The 21,580-nt window shown below is 40.2% G+C and overlaps 4 protein-coding genes across 5 annotated transcripts; 3 read left to right on the top strand and 1 right to left on the bottom strand.

Moving 5' to 3' along the window:
• Positions 1 to 3,998: 3,998 nt before the first annotated feature.
• Positions 3,999 to 9,195, top strand: LOC117637114 (uncharacterized protein C57A7.06). The gene is given in 12 exon segments (XM_034371913.1): positions 3,999 to 4,267; positions 4,269 to 4,422; positions 4,548 to 4,677; positions 4,947 to 5,428; positions 5,881 to 6,102; positions 6,317 to 6,640; positions 6,911 to 7,282; positions 7,380 to 7,460; positions 7,595 to 7,678; positions 7,768 to 8,157; positions 8,351 to 8,482; positions 8,704 to 9,195. Coding segments are annotated over 12 exon segments (2,691 nt in total). The 5' UTR covers positions 3,999 to 4,118; the 3' UTR covers positions 8,875 to 9,195.
• Positions 9,196 to 9,466: 271 nt separating this feature from the next.
• Positions 9,467 to 15,093, top strand: LOC117637024 (gamma-tubulin complex component 4 homolog). The gene is made up of 16 exons (XM_034371763.1): positions 9,467 to 9,951; positions 10,034 to 10,319; positions 10,402 to 10,538; positions 10,695 to 10,793; positions 10,949 to 11,069; positions 11,219 to 11,491; positions 11,699 to 11,779; positions 11,853 to 11,936; positions 12,231 to 12,317; positions 12,440 to 12,496; positions 12,642 to 12,826; positions 13,021 to 13,246; positions 13,384 to 13,472; positions 14,138 to 14,291; positions 14,584 to 14,706; positions 14,797 to 15,093. Exons 1-16 carry the CDS (start codon positions 9,794 to 9,796, stop codon positions 14,863 to 14,865), a joined length of 2,229 nt encoding a protein of 742 aa, XP_034227654.1. The 5' UTR covers positions 9,467 to 9,793; the 3' UTR covers positions 14,866 to 15,093.
• A 454-nt stretch (positions 15,094 to 15,547) lies between these two features.
• On the bottom strand, positions 15,548 to 17,917 carry LOC117637025 (putative S-adenosyl-L-methionine-dependent methyltransferase MAV_4873). Its single transcript, XM_034371764.1, has 7 exons — positions 17,552 to 17,917; positions 17,180 to 17,331; positions 16,967 to 17,087; positions 16,591 to 16,715; positions 16,340 to 16,468; positions 16,081 to 16,245; positions 15,548 to 15,881 (listed from the first exon to the last, which is right to left on the bottom strand). The coding sequence occupies exons 1-7, from the start codon at positions 17,742 to 17,744 to the stop codon at positions 15,810 to 15,812; spliced, it is 957 nt and encodes a 318-aa protein (XP_034227655.1). The 5' UTR covers positions 17,745 to 17,917; the 3' UTR covers positions 15,548 to 15,809.
• A 625-nt stretch (positions 17,918 to 18,542) lies between these two features.
• LOC117637515 (blue-light photoreceptor PHR2) lies at positions 18,543 to 21,305 on the top strand. Of its 2 annotated transcripts, none has more exons than XM_034372421.1 (4): positions 18,543 to 19,714; positions 20,302 to 20,531; positions 20,625 to 20,711; positions 20,918 to 21,305. In XM_034372421.1, the coding sequence occupies exons 1-4, from the start codon at positions 18,734 to 18,736 to the stop codon at positions 20,997 to 20,999; spliced, it is 1,380 nt and encodes a 459-aa protein (XP_034228312.1). In that variant the 5' UTR covers positions 18,543 to 18,733; the 3' UTR covers positions 21,000 to 21,305. The 2 variants fall into 2 exon arrangements, 1 of the variants encoding a protein (XP_034228312.1); XR_004587187.1 differs by having other exon boundaries at positions 18,551 to 19,714; positions 20,625 to 20,809; positions 20,918 to 21,034.
• The last annotated feature ends 275 nt before the right edge of the window (positions 21,306 to 21,580 follow it).

Genomic DNA, 21,580 nt, shown 5'->3' with positions numbered 1-21,580 from the left:
CAGCACAGGAGAAGGTGTGGCTGCCTTAGTGCTAGTCGCTTTTGACAGGACCCGACCCAATTTTCGCTTTGGAATTCGAGTCCAGTCCTATACGTGTCCGACATCTGGCAACTGTCGGGCACAATTGACCATTTTATCCTTCTCGTAACAAATTCTCTTTAAAATTTCCCTTAGACTTCTGCCGAAAATTCGGCAGAGTCTCCCCTGTATTTTGACCAATTCCAAAATTTTCCACCTGTTAAACAATCATTAACTCCATCCCAACAGCCAGAATATCCCAAGTAACAGTCTTCACTCCATTTTTCCACTAATACTAGATATCAGAGCATGTTCTAAAGTTTTCAATGTTTCGAGGATTTTCTACAAACTCTACCTTACTTGATGGCGCGGAAGCTGCGAATGGCCCGGTGGTGGATCCCGCGCACTTCTATGGCCTGGGGGCGAAAAACAAGTTGAAAAGGTGAGTGGACAAAAATAATGTTCTTGAAAATAATTTTATAAACATAATAACCCCCATTTAAAATAGTTAAATAAAACTAAATACGTACTCTCCATTTAAAGCAAGCTAAACTCAAGGCATCCTATATAAATCATATTCAAGCTAGAAAAGTTTCGTATAAAAGCACTAAAACCAAAGCTTGCATAAAACACTGAAATCAAACTTGTAGAAAAGCTCTGTGCTCAAACCTTGCATAACTAAACAATATAAAAAGGTACCAATGCCTGAAAATTGGAAAAGCTGATATAAAATAACTGAAGGTCATAATTAAATAAGATAAAACCCAAAATCCTTTGAAAGTACCACCTATTTGTACCCCTATCATAACCGTCAATTCCCCTGGCAGGTCTCGGGTGCCACGCAGTCTACCCGAGCCGCAAACTGGCGAAATCAGGGGACTATGATCAGCCTGTCCCGCCGGCAGATTCCTCGATGACACCAAGTCTGCTCGAGTCGCTCTGGCAGGATAGAGGGGACCGTAGTCAGCCTGATCCGCAATCCTGGCAGGTCTCGGGGACACAGAGTCAGCTGAGCCGCAATCCTGGCAGGTCTCGGGACACCAAGTCTGTCGAGCCGCAAATCCTGGCACTCACGGTCCGAGCGTCCCCGAAAATCGTGAGGCAAAGTCAAGTGCACTGACATAAACTGAAATTGGACTGGATGTCCGTAGACATCGGTCCAACTGTGGGTAATTACCAAGAATAAATGGGTACACGGTGGCCTAATTAGAAAATCTGATAACTCTCTAAAATCTGATAAGTCTGAACTAACTACTACCTTTGTATTAAAACCTTCAAGTCTGCTGCTCAACCAGTATTATAAAATAAAGATGTTTCACAATGCTAATCACGCTTCGAAAATATGCAATATCACTTATTCAAGATCAAATACTGAAATTATTCAAATAAACTCATTTATGAAAACTTATTTATATAAAATCAATATAAATCTCTTATGAAATCTTATTTATAGAAATTATCTATACAACTTATTTAAATAAAGCCTTTATGAAAGAAAGTCCACTCACAGATGGTCCGACCTACTGGACCCTTCGAAGGTCCTTCCCGTGGGTTAGCTGGACTCCTGGTGCCTGATTATCCAAGAATAATAAATTAATACGCTGCTGAATAAAAGGATTAAATTAAATACCCTGTCCCCGGCTCCTAGAAATACGTGCGTTCAAATCCAAGTTACTCCTGAGCCCATATTAAGGTTTTTAGACTCTTAGATCAATTTTGGAAGACCCGACGCTTAAATTAAGCGATAAACTGTCCGATCGGCCGACCCGGGACCCCCCGGGTCCACGGCCTCCGATGGACAATCTGGGCTTCTCTAAGGGTTCCTCATAGAGAAGGAACCATGTTCCGCGAATTTGGTCCGAAACGGACGGTCGGATTAGCCAAAATCGCGTTATCGCTTAAAATCCAAACCCTAGCCCCAGGGTTCGCGATTCCGGAGTATCCGGGACTCCGATTCGCAATCCGTCGAATCCTACACAATCCTGACATCATGTAGACCGACGTAGCCGAAATTCAGCGCGATCCGATTATTTAACGACATTGCACCCACGGATCGCGCGATATGGAAAATCCGTTCGAGGGTCAAACGGACTCTGATTCGAGATCCGCGAAATCCCACGTGCTCGTGACGACACGAGGGTCACAAAACTGCACAGAATTACATCACTACCCTCGCCCACGCGCTCCAGCGCGCGCGGGCAGCTTTGGGTGTCCAAAGCGATTTCGGGTGGCCGAAAAATCTCTGAACCAAGACTCCAAACTCTTACTCTAGGTAAAACACCCCATTTGGAGTCACTTTTGTTCTTGGGCATACCCCAAAAAGTGACCACAAACAGTAGTTTCGAGCGGCCGAAGTTCTGGCCAGATTTCAAGTCGAAAATCGAACCCCTTAGAGCTAAAATCGATCGAAACCCATATACCCATCAGCTAGAACACAAAAAATAGCTGAGAAACGGTACCTTACTCGATCGATTTGGTGGAGAAACGAAGGAGAATTTTGAGCTGGAAGTTCGGGTGGCTTCGAAGGAACCTCCGTCGGAAAACATGATTTTCCAGCCAGCTCAGGGCAGCCCCGGGGTTGAGGTCGGTCAGGTCTTGACGGTGACACGGAGGCGGACCCGATGGTACCCACGGCGGAGATCGGCTAGGCCTGTGGTGGCCGGGCCGCCGCCTGGAAGTCGAACGGGCGCACGGGCCAAGTCGCGCGGGAGAGAGAGAGGGAAGAGAGAGAAAGTGACGGGGAAGAAGAGAGAGAGATAAAAAGTCTGACTTTTTGGCCAAATTACCGTTTTGCCCTTCGCGATTTTTAGACCATATCTTCTTCGTTATGGCTCCGATTCGGGTCTACTTCGTGTCTACGGACTCGTTTCGCCGCGCTCTACACAATGGCGTAAGCGGAATTCCTAAATTCTTTCTCGATTAAAAAGTCAAATTTTCCCCCATTAAAATATGCGAGGGCAAACTTGTCTTTTTGCAAAAAGATATTTTCCTTACTTTTGAGATATTTTCTTTCTTTTTAGATATTTTCCTTTACTTTTGAGATAGTATAAACAATACTATTTATATTTTTGTATATATTATAACTGTAATCCAGGTGGACCCAACCATTTTGATACATGTGTATATGAGATAATGGACAAAACCTAAATAATGTTTAAAACCAGCAGTTGGAACTCGGAAGGAACGTAGCTTCTTTGTCTCTGTACTACGAAATGTCATGATCATGCATGCATATGGACTCTACCGGTCACAGATATTTTACTTGCAAACAAAAATAATGGGGGGCTCCTCTTCTTCCTCGATCAAGCATTCCAAGTTCCTGGAGGTTGATTAAGATATATGCCTACCCAATTCGCGATAGATCGATATTCACATGGATATGTTGTCCAATCAGTTACTTTCATTTTATCAAATATCAAGTTGACAGTTATAATATAAGTTGAATATATTTTGTCTTATGCATCGGTGATTAAAATAACAAATTCTCAATAACAGCTATAAAATTTGAACTGATTCATTTATTTTTTAAATATGAAAAATGAAAGATGTAGAAATATGAAGAGCTTATGAAGCATCCCAATTCAGGTGTGCTTTCATTAGAAGGGAGGATTCAAACACATAATTTTGTTTTGAATCCGTTGAAACAATCTCACTTAAAGTAAAAATATTTGTACCAAACATGAGACAATCCCTTCCGACCTCGAGTAACAAATGAACCCTTGTGTTATTATGTGTCACAAAACTTAACTGGGTCGAGTATTTATTTTTGCATTCGAGTTTCTAAGTTTGATTCTTTATTTCCCTTTCAATATCGCTTTTAACTTAAAAACAAAGAAAAAAGAACTTATATGGGCCCAAACATATGAGCCTAATTTTGGATTGTTTGGATCGATCGATAGTTCCGACGCTCTAACGTTGCAGCCCAACTATACTTTCAATCGTTTGGGCTTTAGATTGGTTTGTGTCTACAACGAGCTCCGTTGAGTCTGCAAAGGCGAGCACTGGAGGCAAGTAGGTTTTGCCCAGTGCATTGCCTACTGCTCTCACCGTCACTATAGAAGAAAACCGAGCCCTTCTCTCCTCTCTCTCACGCCGACGACATGGCGGAGACGAAGCGAAAATCTAGAGGCGAGGCAAAGGGCAAGAGAGGCAAACCCAGCAAGAAGCAAAAGAAAGGCACCGATACAAGAGAAAGAAAAGGCCCTCGTTTGCCCAACGCTCTGCGAAAGGAGCTCGAACGCTTAAACCCGTGATGAGGGTTTTGGTTCCGACGAGGATCAGGAAGAGGTTTATGGCCGGGACTTGTATGAGTACGAAGAGGAGCTGCCGGAGGAGGAGTCCAAGAAGAACCGCCGGTACGACCCCGTCGAGAACCTCGAGTATCAGATGCCTGAGGAATTTGAGGTTTGTTACTGTCGAATTACAATATCAGTTTACGGGACTTTGTAGTGGCTGTTCTGGCTTTGCATAGTAGAAGGAGTCTTTGAGTTTTTTCAAATCTGTGTTATCAATGTGCATGTTTATTGTAGGATGAAAATGTGTCATCGGATGATGACAATGACACCAGGAACGCTGGAGAGGATGGGGTTGAGGACGAGGACGAGAAGGATGATGATGGAAGGCAAAGAACCACACGAATTACAAGTGAAGCTTTTGAGGGTAAGACAGTTCCTCTGATTGTTCTTAGCCAGCTTAATTTACCGTGTAATTGTGTTTAGAGCACAAATGATGCAATTATGAATATTCATGTATAAAAATGATGTAGCCCTTGAGTTAATGAAGCAGAATACTGTTTTGTTATGGGGACTCTGAAAGTTCACATATGGGATTTGTTTAAAGTCCCCAGTTATGCATTCAGAGTTATCTATCCATTGCTTGAGGATATTTATCAGGGGCTTGACTCACTGTGAATTTAATGTCTTTGTCAGGGAAGAAGAAGAAGAAAAATAATGTTGTTATATCAGAGGCGTATCCCGAGTCTGAGTATAACCCTACCCGTGATATGTTGGAGGGTGAAGGACCCGTTAGCATTGGAGACCTTCTGGACCCTCTCCATGGAGTATCTGGTTATAGCAAACTTAGAAAGAGAATACATCATTTGGAAAAGAAATCTGTTCCTACTCCTGCTCCGCTTCCAAAGGCAGATCAAGAGAAATTGGAGAGGAAAGCAGCCTATGAAAAATCAAAGGAAGAGTTGCAGAAGTGGGAGCCAATCATTAAGAGAAACAGGGAGGCGCCTACCATATATTTTGACGATGATATGGATTTGGGGTTTTCAACTGTGGGAGCAATAGCTTCTGAATTTGAACCCAGAACAGAATTTGAGAAGAAAATTGCTTCATTAGTTTATGACGACCAGGTTATGGAGGCTCACCAAAAAGATGGGTCAAGGCTTCTTGAATTAAATAAGGTATGTATACAATAGACTAGTGCACTTGATGGAATAATATTGTTTTATAAGATGAGTTTTGGCAACTTATTGTCTCCTATTGCCTTCAAAATTGTTAATTTATCTGATCGTACTCATATCTAATAGAATGACTGATGTTAAACTGTCTGACTGGACACTAAGGTTCTATGACATGATTGAAATGAGATTGTGATAGTTGATAAAACCTTCATGTTAACTTCTTCAAAACTAAGTTGCACCTTGTTATGATTATTACAGAGATTGATGTTACTTTAGTTTTTAAGTATTTTGTATCCTTTGTATGGTTGTCAATAATCTATCATGTTGCTGTAACTATCTTTTTGCCTTTTGTTCTTGTATGGTGCATAGTGTAGCTAAATTGTTCTGTGTTTGCACCAAATTAAATTATCTATTCCTTGAATGTATGTTTCTTGTTCTGGTTTGCCTGACAGGTATCAGCTGAAGATGAAAAGGACCGCCATAATCGAATGGCCAAAATGCGCAGCCTTCTCTTCCGTCATGAAATGAAGTCAAAACACATAAAAAAGATCAAATCCAAAACATATCATCGTCTGTTGAAGAAAGATAGATTGAAGGCATCATCTACACAAAGTCAAATGGATCGAGAAGCTGCTAAAGAACTCGCAATGAAGCAAGAGTATGAGAGAGCAAAGGTGATAGATTTTTCCCCAAATATAGGTGGTAGTTAACTGGTTTTGGTTCCTTAGTGCATTACTTCCTCAAGAAACTTTATTTTTCTCTCTTTTCTGGTTACGCTAAGGACCCAGAAACATAAGGCAAACTGTACTTCTTGTTACAGTCAAGAAACACTCTTTATTGTACAAGCGAAAAGAAAGTGTAAATTCTTTTCTTTTCAACTTGATCCAGGAACGAATGACTCTGAGGCACAAAGGTAGCTCCAAGTGGACCAAGCGCATCAAAGAGCGTGGTATAGATGTCCAAGATGAAGGAACTCGTACTGCGATTGCCGAACAGCAGCACCTGCATGCTCTGCTAACAAGAAAAATGAATTCTATGAAAGATGGTAGTAGCAGTAGCAGTGATGACACTAGTGATGAGGATGTATATTCAGCTGGTTCAGATCAGGCTAGGGCATCAAAGTTGTTAGAAAAAGCAAAGGAGAAGACACTTAACTTGTTGGATGAAGATGATGAAGTGCCTAAATCAGGAGTGCTTTCATTACCTTTTATGGTAAAGCTTTGGTTTTTCTTGTTAGTTTCAGATATTAACAATGTAGTAGCAATTTACAACTACCATGAATGTCATTGTTGTTTCAATCCTTTGTTTGAAAATAAAATGCTTTATTATTTCAGAACTTATGTTAATTATCTTCAGAAGGCCAGTTGAGTAAGGAAAATAAACATTACTTACTGTTTGTATCTTTCCCTTGACCCTGTCACGTTCATGATTCTTTTGGTCCTTGTATTGTTAAGTCATTAGTCAGCTGTTTGTTTGACATAGGTGCGTGGATTGAAAAAAAGGAATGAGGCAGCTGCTGAAGAAGCTAAACTTGCTCTTCAAGAGTATGAGTCATGGTCAAATCAGTTGGAGGATTCAAATGGGGCAGATAATGCAAAAGTGGCCCCTCCAAGTGGTAGAATGGTCTTCAATGCATCCAAGAAGGAGGCTCCAGAATCAAGTAATAAGACCCAATCGGATGATAAGATTAGATCAGATAATTATTATGGTAATAGTGATAGTGAAGATGACTTCGAGCCCAAAGAAAATGTTGATATCAGGGAAGACAGAAGTAGTGATTTGCAGAACAATGGCGGCATTAATCCTGTCTTACTTCATAAGGAATCTAAAAATCATAAGGATTCTCTTTTCAAGGTAATAAGGCTTCTTAATTTTTTCCTGTCCTTTCTTGGAGACCTCTCTTTTGATCTATGAGCATGACAATGCCATCTCTATCTCTTGTGGTTCACAGAACTTTGATGATATTGTTCAAGACCCAGGTCCGAAGACAACACATGAGGTTTCTATTTTTGCTTCAGGCACATGGAAAAAGGTTAGTTTTCTTTTGCATATTCTTTTTATTCTTCCTTATGAATAATGCAAGTATTTGTATACTTTTCTTACGATGGATATGTGCTTTTTTCCCTTTCTTTTTGGTAATTACTATTTCTTGTGTAATGAATACAGATGAAAGGTGGCAACAATGCAGATGCCAATGCGAATAAGCCTACTCGGCCCTTGGAATCAGTTGTGCTCAATCAAAATTTTCAAGTATAGCCTTTTTGCATTTATAAAATTTACATTTCCCACATTTATGATTGATTGGCTAGCTTAACGCTTTGAAAATGTTTCTGTTACAGGAACCTGTGAAGGATTTGGACGAGTATAGTGATGCAGATAGTGAGGGGCAGATGGTAGATGGGATTCTTACTTCGGATCCAAAAGTTGAATCATCTTATGAACTTCCTTCCCAAGCTGAGATAATTCGTCAAGCCTTTGCGGCTGATGATGTGGAGGATGACTTTGAGAAGGAAAAACAGGAAGTCCTGAACGAGGAAAATCCTGAACCCGAAAAGCCTGTTTTACTCCCTGGATGGGGTCAGTGGACTCATGTACAGAAAAAGAAAGGGTTACCTTCTTGGATGTTGCAAGAACATGAAAGTGCCAAGAGGATGAGAGAAGAAACCCTTAAAAAGAGGAAGGATGCACATCTTAAACGTGTTATTATCTCAGAAAAGTTGGATAAAAAGGTTAGTCGTCTTTCATGGTAGCACTCACTCTTCATCAAGTAGGTGATGTTCCATACAAATGAATGTTTTAATTTACAAGGAAACATTAGATGATAGAAATTAGTAGATGCAGAGCAAGGGTTAATGTCCAAGTGTCTGATTTACTCGTTTGTGGCGATTAAGTGACCCTTGCCTTTGTATTTGAATTTGACAGGCTGAGAAACTTTATACAAAATCATTGCCTTACCCGTTCACGTCCAGAGAAGTTTATGAACAGAGCATCCGCATGCCCCTTGGTCCTGAATTCAACCCCGCAACTGCGGTTGGAGCTCTTAATCGGCCTGAAGTAAGTGCCTCATTACAATTCCACTGGAGATTGACTATTCTTGTAGAAATTATAGCTCTTTTTACATCTATTACTACGTCATGAGAATATGCTTGAAATGACATCCAATGATGAAATTCTGCAATACCACATGCAATTTTATCCTTTGTTTCCGTAAGCTGGATGTTGCGTGCTTTTGACTTACGTCTCTCAATTCTCACCTTAAATGCAATTGTGTGCAGGTAATGAAGAAACCTGGTGTGATTATAAAGCCCATCGAGTTTGAGGAGGTGAATCCTTATGAAAGAATAGAGGAGCAAACACAAAGTGGAAAGAAACAGAAAAAGAGGAATAAGAGTAAAAGCAATAGCGGCAAAAATGGGACAAAGGTGAAAACTAAGCTCAAGAATTAGCTAAAGTGGAGACTGTTTTTGGGAATTTTTTCTGGTTCCGTTATTTCCATGGTGTAAGCGTTCGCAATTTTCAACGTCATGGAAGATGGAAGAGAGAGAGAGAGAGAGAGAGAGAGCGGGGGATACTTGAGCTATGCCTGCTGCTGGTTGAAATTCAGTTGTTATAATCTGCCTTTGTATATTTTTATTATTTCTTTCTTCCGTGATGCAAGCAGTAGTCTGGTAGAAATTGTATCAGCTATATTATATTGAATCTTTTTAACGTGTAAGGAAAACTCTATAATGTTTTGACAAAGTGATATTCTAAAATAGTTTGAAATAGTGGAGGAGGATTTGATCTCGAGGGCAAGGGGCGGGTTAACCTTATAGGCCTATTCCCTTGAATTTAACCCGAAAGAGAGAGAACTAGTTAGCTTTTAAAACAGAGCATGTTTGGGAGTTTTACTGGAATTGAATAAAATGAGAGAAAAAAATAATGAAAGTTAACAGAGTAAGGATTATAAGTTATAACCAGAAAAAGAAAAGAGAAGAAAGGAATGAGAAATACTTGAATGAATAGATTTCAGATTTCTTCCACATTAATGTAAAGGTTTCACCATGAACGATTCGTCATTTCTTTTAGTCCCATTCAAATAAAAAAATTAATTTAAAATCTGGATAAAATAACCCGCTTAAAATACTTGAAAAACCACAAAGCTCCCTCCTTATTTTTCCGTTCGGGTTTGAGGCTTGAGCTTTGCCGTTCTGGGGAAGCATATATCAATCCGTCAAGCAAATTACGGCCAGTTGCCACCAAACCCACCTAGCAAGCCTTAGCCAGTGCAATCCGGCGCCGTTTTGTACTCCTCAGTGCTCAGTGCGAGTGTCTGAGTTTGACCAATCTCTCTCCACTAGAATTCAGAGAGAAGAAGAAGCAGCAATGTTACACGAGTTGCTACTTGCACTGTTGGGCTACACCGGCGATCTGATAATCGACGAGAGAGAGCATTCCAAGTCTCTCGGCGTCGACGCTCCCATTTCCGATGAGCCTACTTTCAAGCTCGCTCCCGATATCTCCTTCATTCAACCCAGCGAAAGGTACCCAAAATATTCACACTCAAACCCTCCAAATTTCACATATTCCAATTTCATGCCCAATCGTTTTCTGCGTTCTCTGCAGGGATCTTATAGAGAAGATCACCACATTAGGGTTTTACTATCGGGAGCTTGACCGCTTTTCCGTCAGGTCTCGGAATTTAAGTTGGATAAGGTCTGCAAATGCGAGTTCTTTGGCCTCCGACTTGTCCAAACCCAAAGCTGAAAAGCCGAGTGTGTATCGTAGGGCAATTGCCAATGGCATTGTGGAGATACTCTCGGTCTATAGGTCTGCTGTTCTCCACATTGAGCAGAAATTGTTGTCCGAAACTGTCCCCATATTGGCAACTGTAACTCAAGGCCTCAATAAGGTCGGGTTTTAAGAATGTGCATGCTGCATTGTTTGGTAATCATTTTTGTTTGTGTTTCTTATGATCAGTTGGTTTTTGCTAGTTTTTTGTGCTCTTGCCGCCTCTGTATGAGCTTGTTCTGGAGATTGAGCGCGATGACATTCGTGGCGGTCAGCTTCTGAACCTTTTGCACAAACGATGCCATTGTGGAGTGCCTGAGTTGCAAACATGCATTCAGAGGTATACACCTCATTTTTCATGCGAATGGAACAGTGTGTATGAGGTGTACTTTTTTCGAAAGTAACTGTTAGGAACTGTTTGTTATGTTTTAGTGGCAAAATAAATTATAAGCTGATTAATTTCTAATTTGTTTATTGCTGTGTGTTGGTAGCATAGGCTTCTTTGGCATGCACATCAGGTGCTGTATAACCAGCTGGCAGCGTGGATGGTATATGGGATTCTTCAAGACCAGCATGGAGAGTTTTTCATTAGGAGGTAGTGACGGAAGAAACTCCTTTCTTAGGGGTTTGCATATTTGTCGAACTTCCATAATATATAATGCCTTGTGTCTCTCCTTCTGGCATACCCTTCCATTTTTTAGCAACACTCAACTTAAAATGGTTTATATGGTTGACTGTATCACTTTTCAGGCCGGAAGATAAGGATGTAGAGCATGGCTCATCTCATCGAGACATATCTGAAAAGTTGGCACGCATGTCAATGGACGATACATCTTTAACAGATTGGCACTTGGGATTTCATATATATTTGGTATTGTTGACTTTATCTTTTGGGATTTCATATTCTCCCTTTACTTTGGCTTTAATTTGTGGTACACCACTGCCTCAAAGAGAAACCAAACTTTGAAACTCAAATTCTGTTACTTACGAGTTACATTGTCTTCCCCTTTCTCTTTGTAGGATATGCTACCCGAGTATATCCATATGCGTGTTGCAGAATCAATTTTATTTTCAGGCAAGGCCATCCGGGTTCTTCGCAATCCGAGCCATGCCTTTCGGTTTCAGGATATTGTGTATCATCAACAGGTGCCTAGAGGCTCTCAGAAAGTTCAAGGATTTTCAGGGAGATTTCCTTTCCTCAAAGACCCTTTTGCGGATAAAGAGTTGATTGGAGAAGAATTGCTTCCACAGTCTGAGGCTGATAAGATTGAAACTATGCTTCTGGAACTAAAGGTTTTCTGTTTGCCCTATGATTACTACATATCTTGCTGATATCATGTTTCTGGAACTAAAGGTCATAATAAGGTGGATAATGTGATACTTGCGTTTGATCCACTGTGCCAGAATATATAGTTCTTGACAATCTTTATATTTGTTTCTTTACACAAGATATAGCTTCTCTTTCTAATTAAGAGTAAATTACATGTTCATTATGTGCAGGAATCATCTGAGTTTCACAGAAGATCTTTTGAATGTGCTATCGACTCAATTAGGGCTACTGCTGCCCGTCATCTTTGGCAGGTGCTGAATGTGAAAATTTTGGTCCCTCCATGTTATAGAACAAAAATTTACTATATTCCCTCAATTTCTGCAGCTTGTGGTTGTACGCGCTGACTTAAATGGCCATCTGAAGGCACTGAAAGACTATTTTCTTTTAGCAAAAGGAGATTTCTTTCAGGTAAGGATGGAAAATATGTAAAGATTGCTTCCTTCTGTTTTCCAAGTACAGAAATTTTTAATTTTATTCTCATTGGGGTGAATGCGTATACCTTCCCCGAATCTCTAAATGAATTGTCATCGTTTGATGACAATTTTGTGTTCAATAATGATTGGAAGGGAAAATGCTATTTTTGGAGTTTTTCTTAAGGTAGATGTGCAGGAAGTACTGATGTAGTCTTATATTTAGTATAGTTTCCCATTAAATGATTGTAACCTGGGAGGTTTTTTAATTAGACATGATCTATTATGCCAGTGCTTTCTTGAAGAGAGCCGCCAGTTGATGCGTCTACCTCCTCGCCAGTCAACTGCTGAGGCTGATCTTATGGTCCCATTTCAGCTGGTAAGGTTATTATAAAATGACTCCTAACATATTAAATCACAGAGTTGAGATATTAATTGCGTCAACATGCCTCATTTTTCAATTGTCTGGAAACAAATTATTTAGCTCTACTTCCAATGCAGGCTGCAATTAAGACTATAAGTGAGGAAGACAAGTGTTTCTCTAGAGTATCCTTAAGGGTTAGAGCCCTTTTTTTATTGTTCCTACTGTCTGCTTTAAATGAAGGTCTTGACTATGTAGCCTTTTTTATTCTTCCCTATCAGTCATTTCACTTTGAGGTTTCATAAACATTGTTTATTCAACTATCATTCTGTCTCTGGTAGGATGCCATCATTTGGAATGACTGTAAAATCCTCCCAAGTAGATTTACCAAAGACAGATGGGAATGCAGGCACTGCACTATCAAGTGCTTCTTCAGAAATATCTCTTGATGGTTGGGATGGCATTGCTCTTGAATACTCCGTTGATTGGCCCTTACAGTTGTTTTTTACCCCAGATGTGCTCTCTAAGTAAGACTCCACTACTAGTGCTACTTGCAGATGCCATTCTTTGTTTTAGTTTCAATATATTTGGTAATTGTCCCTAAAAATTTCTAATGCTTTTCTATTTTGGAGAAGCTTTTTGAGGAATCAGCTGCTGAAACATTTTATTAAGTATTGAACGTTCTTGATGTGAATGCATGCTAACATCAGGTGTACCCCAGGTACTGCAGGGTCTTCCAATATTTGCTGCGGCTAAAGCGAACACAAATGGAATTGGAGAAATCATGGGCCTCTGTGATGCATCAAGATCACACAGATTTTGCCAAGCATAGGAATGATCATGTAAAGGGCTCAGTATCTCAGCAGGGAAGGCAGCGATCTAGACCAATGTGGCGTATTAGAGAGCATATGGCTTTCTTGATTAGAAACCTTCAGTTTTATATACAGGTTATGGTTTATTCCATTTAACTTTCACTTCCATATATTCATTATTTTCCCAGAGATTTGTTGTGCAAAAACCATGCAAAAAAACAAAGCAGTATAGAACAGTATCTGTGCATAACCTAATGTATTTTCTGTTTCAGGTGGATGTGATAGAATCCCAATGGAATGTTTTGCAAGCTCATATTCAAGATTCTAATGACTTTACTGGACTTGTGGGCGTCCATCAGGAGTAAGTTGAATAAATAATTTCTTATTGTATATCACTTCTATGTTGTCATGCTTTTGGATGGCTCTCAGTTGTAAAAATTGTCTAATATGCATAGAATCATATTAGATGTACTTAATGAGAATGGTTGAGGCACGCTACTTATGAAATATGATGAATGCAGGAAAACTGTAGGTAGGGGAAGGCCATTTGAGAGCCACTTAGACTTGTTTAGTTTTTGTTTCTAGGCTTATCATTCCACAGTTTGATTTAGTTTTGTAGTTAGAGATCCTTGATTGCTGATTGTGATGATAGCTTGGAGCAGAAGAGCTCCGTATAAATTGAGGGCCAAGAATTTACTAGGGAATTGAAAGGTCTTTGTGACACCTTACCCACACTTGATAGAATATGTGGTTTCCTTTTTGAATATTACAAGGCAATTAATGTTTAGTCAACTATGAATTGTTGTGGAGTTTGTTCAATCTTTTAGAGGTTCATGTTGCCTTTGTATTTCTGCCAAGCACATAACCGAATCATGGTTGTGCATCGATTTTTTTCTGTTCATTTAATTAATTTGTTGAAGAGCTTGATACTGTTGCTCTTACAAATTTTCAGCTATTCCCTGTATGTGCTTTGTCCATATTTTCTATTGCAGCATAATGCTCATGGAATTCTAAAATTTCCTGCAGGTATTTATCAGCTTTAATTTCACAATCTTTCTTGGACATTGGCTCTTTATCAAGGATACTGGACAGCATAATGAAACTTTGCCTTCAGTTCTGCTGGAACATTGAGAACCAAGAAAGCAGTGAAAATACATCTGAATTGGAACACATTATAGAGGTAAACATCATTGTTTTGCGAAAATAATCTCTCTTCTTGCAATTATTGGCAAGAATAATTTCCACATATTATACTGCTGCAACTGTCCTGGGAATTTACTCCGTTGTTGATGCCAAAGTTGGTTTACCTGTCTGGTTCTCTGACAATTGACTAGCCCTGCATAATTCGAGGATGTAGGTTATATTGTTTGGCTTTCACAAGACTCCGTAGCTGCTTGCATTATTTAACATGTTATATAATGTTCCAATATGTGGACTTCATCTTCAATTAGGTTTTGTTTTACTTTGTTCAGGAATTTAACAAGAAATCAAACTCGCTATACACGATATTGCGCAGTAGTAGGCTTGTTGGGAGCCAGCGAGCCCCATTTCTTAGGCGTTTTCTGATGCGTCTCAACTTCAACTCCTTCTTTGAGGTAAAATCCCAGGCAAGACGCTGGGCTAGATACTTATAATTTTTGCATTGCAATTTCTTAACAGTTTATTGTTCATTCCTCTCTCAACAGGCAACAGCAAAAGGTGTGCTGAACGTTGTAAGACCACGGCCTACACTTTCTGTTTTGAATCAACAGTAGCATAGCATATTTTTGTTCTACGGCTTCGAAGTGGCTCCTGCAAACTATTTTCAGGAGCTGGCCACGTGAGCACTGGTAAATTCGTTTTTGCTTCTTAATTTTAATGGAAGGACAGAGAAAATGAGCTTTGTTAACGCTTGTCTGAAGACAGATATTCGTGTGTGTGTAAATTGTAATATACATAAAATGTTTTTCCGAGTTATTATGTAGATAAGGTATTTTGGTCAACTCCTTGCTGGTTGATTTTCTGAGTGGATGAAAGCCAGGTACCTATTTTGTGGTATGGTTCGAGTCGAGGCCTGCTTGTTTCTTCGGGTCGACGTTTCGTCAGCTTTGTTGTCCCAAAAGGGTGAAACAAACAAACAAATTACAATCCTTGGCGAAGGGGAATTAGGTAGCGATTTTGATTGGCGGCTTGGAATTGTGGGTCATTAGGTGAACCTTTTCTATGTATTGGGTCTGAAGCTGTCTTGTTAAATTAATTCAACTTTATTAGTTTGTGTACAAGGAGAGTACGATAGCATCACGGCATTGTTGTGAGACCAAACATAGACTCGACTTTACTTCCATAGCAAAGAGCCAAAAATACATAATCTTTATAGAATTGGATTGGTCCTCGATCAAACTTTCAGAAAATAATAACTATTCACAGGCCTGTCTACCGTGAAAATTGTGAATCTGATTGTGGATCGAATAAGTATCGCATTTATATACAACATATCACTGTACACGTGAAACACAGATTCTCCTCGCGAAAATAGCAATAAACATGTGGAGAACATGTCCAAAAATGAAATGGGAGCAAAGCCCTTAACATCTTCAAAACTTATACAAAGAAGGAAAGAGAGAACAACTAAATTCCAAAATTTCATTATAAATGATTTACAATGTGGCGGCTTAATTAAAAACAAGATAATAAAATACGAAACAAACATGGCATTGTATTAGAGCTCTTCGAAGCCTTCCTCATCCCCTTCTTCCTCGGTTCTTTGAAATTCCTTCCTCCAAGTTTCCATCTGTCAACAATGTAAAAAGGTTTAGAAAGGTTCCAGCGTTTGAAGGATTAATGATACTGACACAACACACTAACTCTTAGGGAAAGAAGATAACGGTTTGAATATGCAGACAGGATGAGTTGCGAGATTGATTCCTCTGGTTACATGAATACCACTATTTAAGCGTTCATAAATTGTCAGATACCGAAAAACATGTTACCTGATCATCAGAAAACCGCAGTTGTTCCGCAGAAAATAGTATATTCTTATAGCCTCCTGATGCTAAATCCTTGCCTAAACTCCTCGCAACTTCCTCATAGCAAAGCACGTCCACCCGAAAGCCATTGTTCATGAATAATTTCTCCATCCATTTCCTTGCACTAGTCTACAGAACAAAACAGGAAACAGGTGGTGCATTTCTTTCTTGACAGAGAAAAGCAATTCAAACACTGAAAAACACTTGAAATAAGCAAACTGACCTTGATCCCTATTTCAGTTTCTGCCAACCAAGCAGGCAATTCTCCCAAGAAAAAACATCCGTTCATGGCAGAACCACTTACAGTGAGCAATATGTCCTCAAAACTTGCTAATGTCATCACAGGGAGCCCCTACAACAACATACTAAAATGACTTCCCTACCCACTAAACAGAATCACCATGATAAGCTACACACAAAAAGACAACTACTGGTCAGTCATTATAGTATAGCTTGAAAACCTTCTTTAGATACCTGCATGGCCCATATACTAGGGCGATTGCCGTTAAAGCCTTTAGCACGCAGACTTTGCTGTATGTTGGAGGATTCCAAAGGAACATGAAGGGATACGCAGCTTCTTGGAATCTTTGCCCCAACACCTGAGGGATTTAAAATAAAACTATGAGAACATTTTGCAATGCCTACTTAGCAAAAACAAGATGGTAATGTATAATAAAAGAATTCCTAAAAGGCTGGAATTTTCTGAGGATTAAGAATTAAACAAGACATGCATCAACAAAATATTTGATGCCCATGATACACAATTATCTTTGTTTTTTTTCAAATAGGCTGCAAAATCTTTAATTTCACCAAATTGTCACTATAGTTGATGTTGTAAGTTTGCAATCACCTTGAAGCTTTTCAGCTGCTCTTTTGAATACCCGTTCTGGAGATATATTAAATATAATGGTTGAAGTTGGCCAACTAAGCCTATATGGACGGGTGTCCATGCCATCTGTTAGCAAAACAACCTGCACTTTCAAGAAGAATACCATCAAAACTTAAGGATTGACAAGAACAAGTCTATGAAGTTAAATCTTATCTCTAGACAAACAAAAACTACCTGCTTAAGTCCATCAATATGGTTCACTGTACGGAGCAACTTATCATCAATGAATTTTGTTCCAAGACAATAATGGTCCGAGGATTGCTTCATATCCATCTGAGCATTAGGAGCAACAAAGCAACCGGCATACGGATCAACAAAGAGAGGCTCTGCACATGAATTGCAAGTACTAATCACATACTCAGAAATTGCACACAAAATTCAAATAAAGATGCATTCTTTATAAGTTGTTTGCGTCACTCGAATTGCTACTATAAAACAAAAACAAAAACAGATCATCCATAATAATACGAATCATTAAGGGCTATTTGATTGATTAAATAGCCCACTGAAAAAGAAAAGTGTCAAATACAGAGGATATGGGCTTGCCTGGTCGATGGGTTTCTCGGAAACGAAGAGAGGCTGAATCTAAGGCGGATTGAAGTAATGGGTCATTTTCTTCAACGAGCTTTGCTCTCAATTTCAACCTGCCATTTCTATATGTTCTTGAAGTAGTGTAGGTTACCGGTCGGCGCAAGATTGCAGTAGCCGGGGCATGTGCAAAGCCCACAAAACAGTCCATACAATTCAGATTACTCTTCGTCGATGATAAGCCTCACGAGAAATTGGAAGGATTCATCCTCCGAACGTTGAGCCTCAGTATTGGCTGAAGACTTGACACAGGCCCTCTTACGCTGCGCATGGAGCGCGGTGCGCGCACACGACACGACCTCAGTCGTTAAGCCAAAACGACCCAGCGTTAAACGACACCCCGTCTAAACTAAACTTATTTGAGTGAATAATTGTATTATTTGAAAAAATAGAATGCGTGCAGAGTAAATTTTTGGGTGTGTGTACACAATGACTCAGAAGATTATGATAGGACACGAACCATGTCTATTCAGGAATTAAAATCAAGGGGGTTTCATAATGCACCTACCACCTTAGGACCCATTCCACAACCAACGTTGATGTCCCATTAGCTTCATGAACACATAGCTGTGCCACAGTCCCAAATCTTGTGTAGATGATCTAATTAATTTGGTAACTTCAATAAAAAGAAGTTTGCTAAGCCTAAATCCCCATTTATTTTGGATGATAAACAACACAAGTACGGTGAATATGGAGAATATTGGTGACAGGATCTTAGAGCGTATATAAAATTTTGTGTTCGATTTTCCCTCTATCAATATACTTTATTTTTAAATAATATTTTAAAGGGGAAAAAAAAAAAGGATTGAATTGGAGTTTTAGCGGGGCCAAAGGCCATACGACTCATCTAATTATCTGAATTAGACTGAAGGCTGTTGAAGTTGAAATGTGAAAAGTTAGTGCAAATTGTTAGGTGCAGGCAGGTTGGATATTAAACAAAGGAATTTGGATGCAAAGAGACCAAAGGCTTTAAAACCCGCAAAAATCACAAGGCCACCAACCGCGGAGAACAAACACAACACAATCAGACAATCTAGAGAAATAGTGAGCGAGACTGAGAGAGCAAACCAGAGGTAGCCAACCAGGAAGACATTAGCTTATCTTCAATCTCTGCTCCATCTCTCAAACGAACCCTAGAAAATGGCCCCCAATCTCCAAGTATCAGAAAACCCAGAATCTAAATCGTCAGAGGAACCAAACTCACTTGCCATTGTGCCTTCCTCATCACTTCCTCCTTTTGCCACTGCTTCCCTCTCTCTTTCTCTCTCTACAATCCTCCCCACCCACTTTTTCCAACAACCCAAAGTTTCTACCTTGTTTTCTTCCCAGCCAAACAAGGTCAAGGTGCCCACTCAGGCCTCTTCCTTGGCTCACCTCTCTCTATCCACGGCCAATGTAACTCCTCCGAAGCTCTCATTCAAGTCCACCATCTCAGCCAACCCTCTGCAAAACCCTCTCTCTTTAGGCCCTCGCCGTCCTCTAGACCCCTCCAATGGGGCCGCAATTCGCCGAGCTTCCATTGTCTGGTTCAGAAACGATTTGCGTGTCCACGATAACGAGTGCCTCAACTCGGCCAACAACGAGTCCATGTCAGTCTTGCCCGTCTATTGCTTTGACCCAAGAGACTACGGAAAATCCTCTTCTGGGTTCGATAAGACCGGTCCATACCGTGCGTCCTTCTTGGTTGAATCGGTCTCAGACCTCCGCAAGAATCTCCAGGCAAGAGGGTCCGATCTGGTGGTCCGAATCGGGAAGCCCGAGACGGTTTTGGTGGAGCTGGCCAAGGCAATCGGCGCCGACGCCATTTATGCGCACAGAGAGGTTTCGCACGATGAGGTTAAGGCCGAGGAGAAGATCGAAGCCGCTATGAAGGAGGAGAATGTGGAGTTCAAGTACTTCTGGGGAAGCACTCTGTACCATATGGATGATTTGCCATTTAAGTTGGAGGAAATGCCCACGAATTATGGTGGGTTTAGAGAGAAAGTAAAGGGATTGGAGGTGAGGAAGACGATCGAGGCTTTGGAACAAATGAAGGGCTTGCCCTCTCGTGGTGATGTGGAGCCTGGGGATATTCCTTCCTTAATGGATTTGGGTCTTAATCCATCTGCTACAATGTCTCAGGTTTGACTTTCAGTTTCTGAGTTGTTATACTAACTCATCTTTGATCCTATAGTTTTCATCGAAAGTGTTTTGGACGGATTGTTCTGTGGATATAATTGAGAATTGATGATGTCGAGGTTCCAAGATAAATAGAAATGAACAATCTTTTACATCAGGATAATGGAAAAGGTGAACAAGTTTATAGAATCAATAAGGCCTTGCTTGGCATCTTAGTAAATAAAGACTTGAGTATGTATTATTTCTACCAAAAGTTTGCACGAGAGAGGGACTGAGAAATGAGTTAGTTTTGAATATTCCGGTTTTAAGTATGAAAAGATTTAGTATCAAACAAACTTTTTGCTCAAATTTGTATAATTTGAATGGTCGTTAATGGTTCAGCTGCAACTTTAGTAATGCTAGTATTTGGATCTTTTTCCATTGCTTATGAGCCTAAAATGGATTCGAAGAATAAGAGTATCATCATTTATTGACATGGAAACTGTTTTTGACACATGGTGCTGTTAGTTTCCACCTTTTTATAGTTCTGTGATAATATTTTTTGACCTGTTCCCTGGTAAGTGACAATATTTTCATCTCTTGTCTTATAGGATGGAAGACCAGCTGCCAATGCTTCCATGGTGGGAGGGGAAGCTGAAGCCCTAGAGAGGCTCAAAAAGTTTGCAGCTGAGTGCCAAGCACAACCACCCAAGAGTGGCAAAGATGGAAGCCATGATAGCATATATGGTGCAAACTTTTCATGCAAGATCTCTCCATGGCTGGCCATGGGATGCCTCTCTCCCCGCAGTATGTTTGATGAGCTAAAGAAAACTGCTAACAGGTGTGCCTATGCCTTTCTCTTAAATGGTGCTTTAGTTTCTAAAATTTATATTGGATATGTACTCACTGTTCAATGCAATTTTATGATTGACAGAACCATTTCTGCTTCCTCAAAGCGGGATGATGGTGGCAGTGGAATGAATTGGTTGATGTTTGAGTTGCTGTGGAGGGATTTCTTCAGGTAAATAGACAGACCATGAAGCTAAAATCACATGAGAACTATTATTTCATCTTGTCCTTCTCTATCAACAATTCTACCGTCACCTGATTGCCTCTTGCGTATACACCCTATTCTCTACTTTAGCTTTCAAACATATCAAGTTGAAGATGTGTTATAATATGGGTAGTACTGTACTGATTTTTTTTGTATATCCCTGCCCAATACAGATTTGTCACCAAGAAATACAGTTCTGCAAAGAAACAGCTTGACGCTGCTCCAGCCACAGCATGTACGGGTGCCCTTGCTTAGGGAAGAACTTAAATTGGATGATGAAATGTTGAGATATGGATTAGTTTCAACTCTTTTAATTTTCCAAGATGTGGCAGTTAGATGTTGTAGGGTTCCTCTGAAGGAGTTGTTCCTTGTTGAACCTTGTTTTCGGTTCCAAATAATGTGGTTGAATATGGACATTTGCCCCATTCTTCATATGTTCTCATGTGAATAACAGATGGTCTGCTTTTGCCTTCTATCTTTGGTTTGTTGTACACATTGACCAAGTTGTTGATGGAATTACAGATTTACAAAAGAAATAGAATTTCCGCGCATTTAAATTCACTTGTCTTTCACTCATCTCACATGTTTCCTTCGCCTATTTAAGGATGAGTTTCCCCCACCATCACCCCCACCGTCACCACCACAACCACCGTCAGCATCATCACCATTACCGCCACAGCCACCACCACCTCCACCACCTCACTCCCACTGCCACCGCCACTACCACCCCCACCTCCTCCACCACGACCTCCCCCACCATCACTCACAAACCATCATCTCCACCGCCATCACAGCCACCGTCATCACCCATAAACCCTTTGTTTTTTGAGTGCTAT

This window comes from Prunus dulcis, chromosome 8 (genome assembly GCF_902201215.1).
Source record: "Prunus dulcis chromosome 8, ALMONDv2, whole genome shotgun sequence".
NCBI classification, from domain to species: domain Eukaryota; kingdom Viridiplantae; phylum Streptophyta; class Magnoliopsida; order Rosales; family Rosaceae; genus Prunus; species Prunus dulcis.
This window is presented reverse-complemented; position numbering and strand designations above follow the sequence as displayed.

Excerpts from the sequence above, each read along its gene's own strand:
- LOC117637024 (XM_034371763.1), top strand. The coding sequence starts at position 9,794 with ATGTTACACGAGTTGCTACTTGCACTGTTGGGCTACACCGGCGATCTG. Across the intron at positions 12,497-12,641 it reads TCTCTAGAGTATCCTTAAGG|ATGCCATCATTTGGAATGAC; the intron begins GTTAGAGCCCTT and ends GTCTCTGGTAGG. Across the intron at positions 14,292-14,583 it reads AATTGGAACACATTATAGAG|GAATTTAACAAGAAATCAAA; the intron begins GTAAACATCATT and ends TACTTTGTTCAG.
- LOC117637025 (XM_034371764.1), bottom strand. The coding sequence starts at position 17,744 with ATGGACTGTTTTGTGGGCTTTGCACATGCCCCGGCTACTGCAATCTTG. Across the intron at positions 17,088-17,179 it reads ATATTGATGGACTTAAGCAG|GTTGTTTTGCTAACAGATGG; the intron begins GTAGTTTTTGTT and ends TTGAAAGTGCAG. Across the intron at positions 16,246-16,339 it reads AAACTGAAATAGGGATCAAG|ACTAGTGCAAGGAAATGGAT; the intron begins GTCAGTTTGCTT and ends TTTGTTCTGTAG.
- LOC117637515 (XM_034372421.1), top strand. The coding sequence starts at position 18,734 with ATGGCCCCCAATCTCCAAGTATCAGAAAACCCAGAATCTAAATCGTCA. Across the intron at positions 19,715-20,301 it reads CATCTGCTACAATGTCTCAG|GATGGAAGACCAGCTGCCAA; the intron begins GTTTGACTTTCA and ends CTTGTCTTATAG. Across the intron at positions 20,532-20,624 it reads CTAAAGAAAACTGCTAACAG|AACCATTTCTGCTTCCTCAA; the intron begins GTGTGCCTATGC and ends TATGATTGACAG.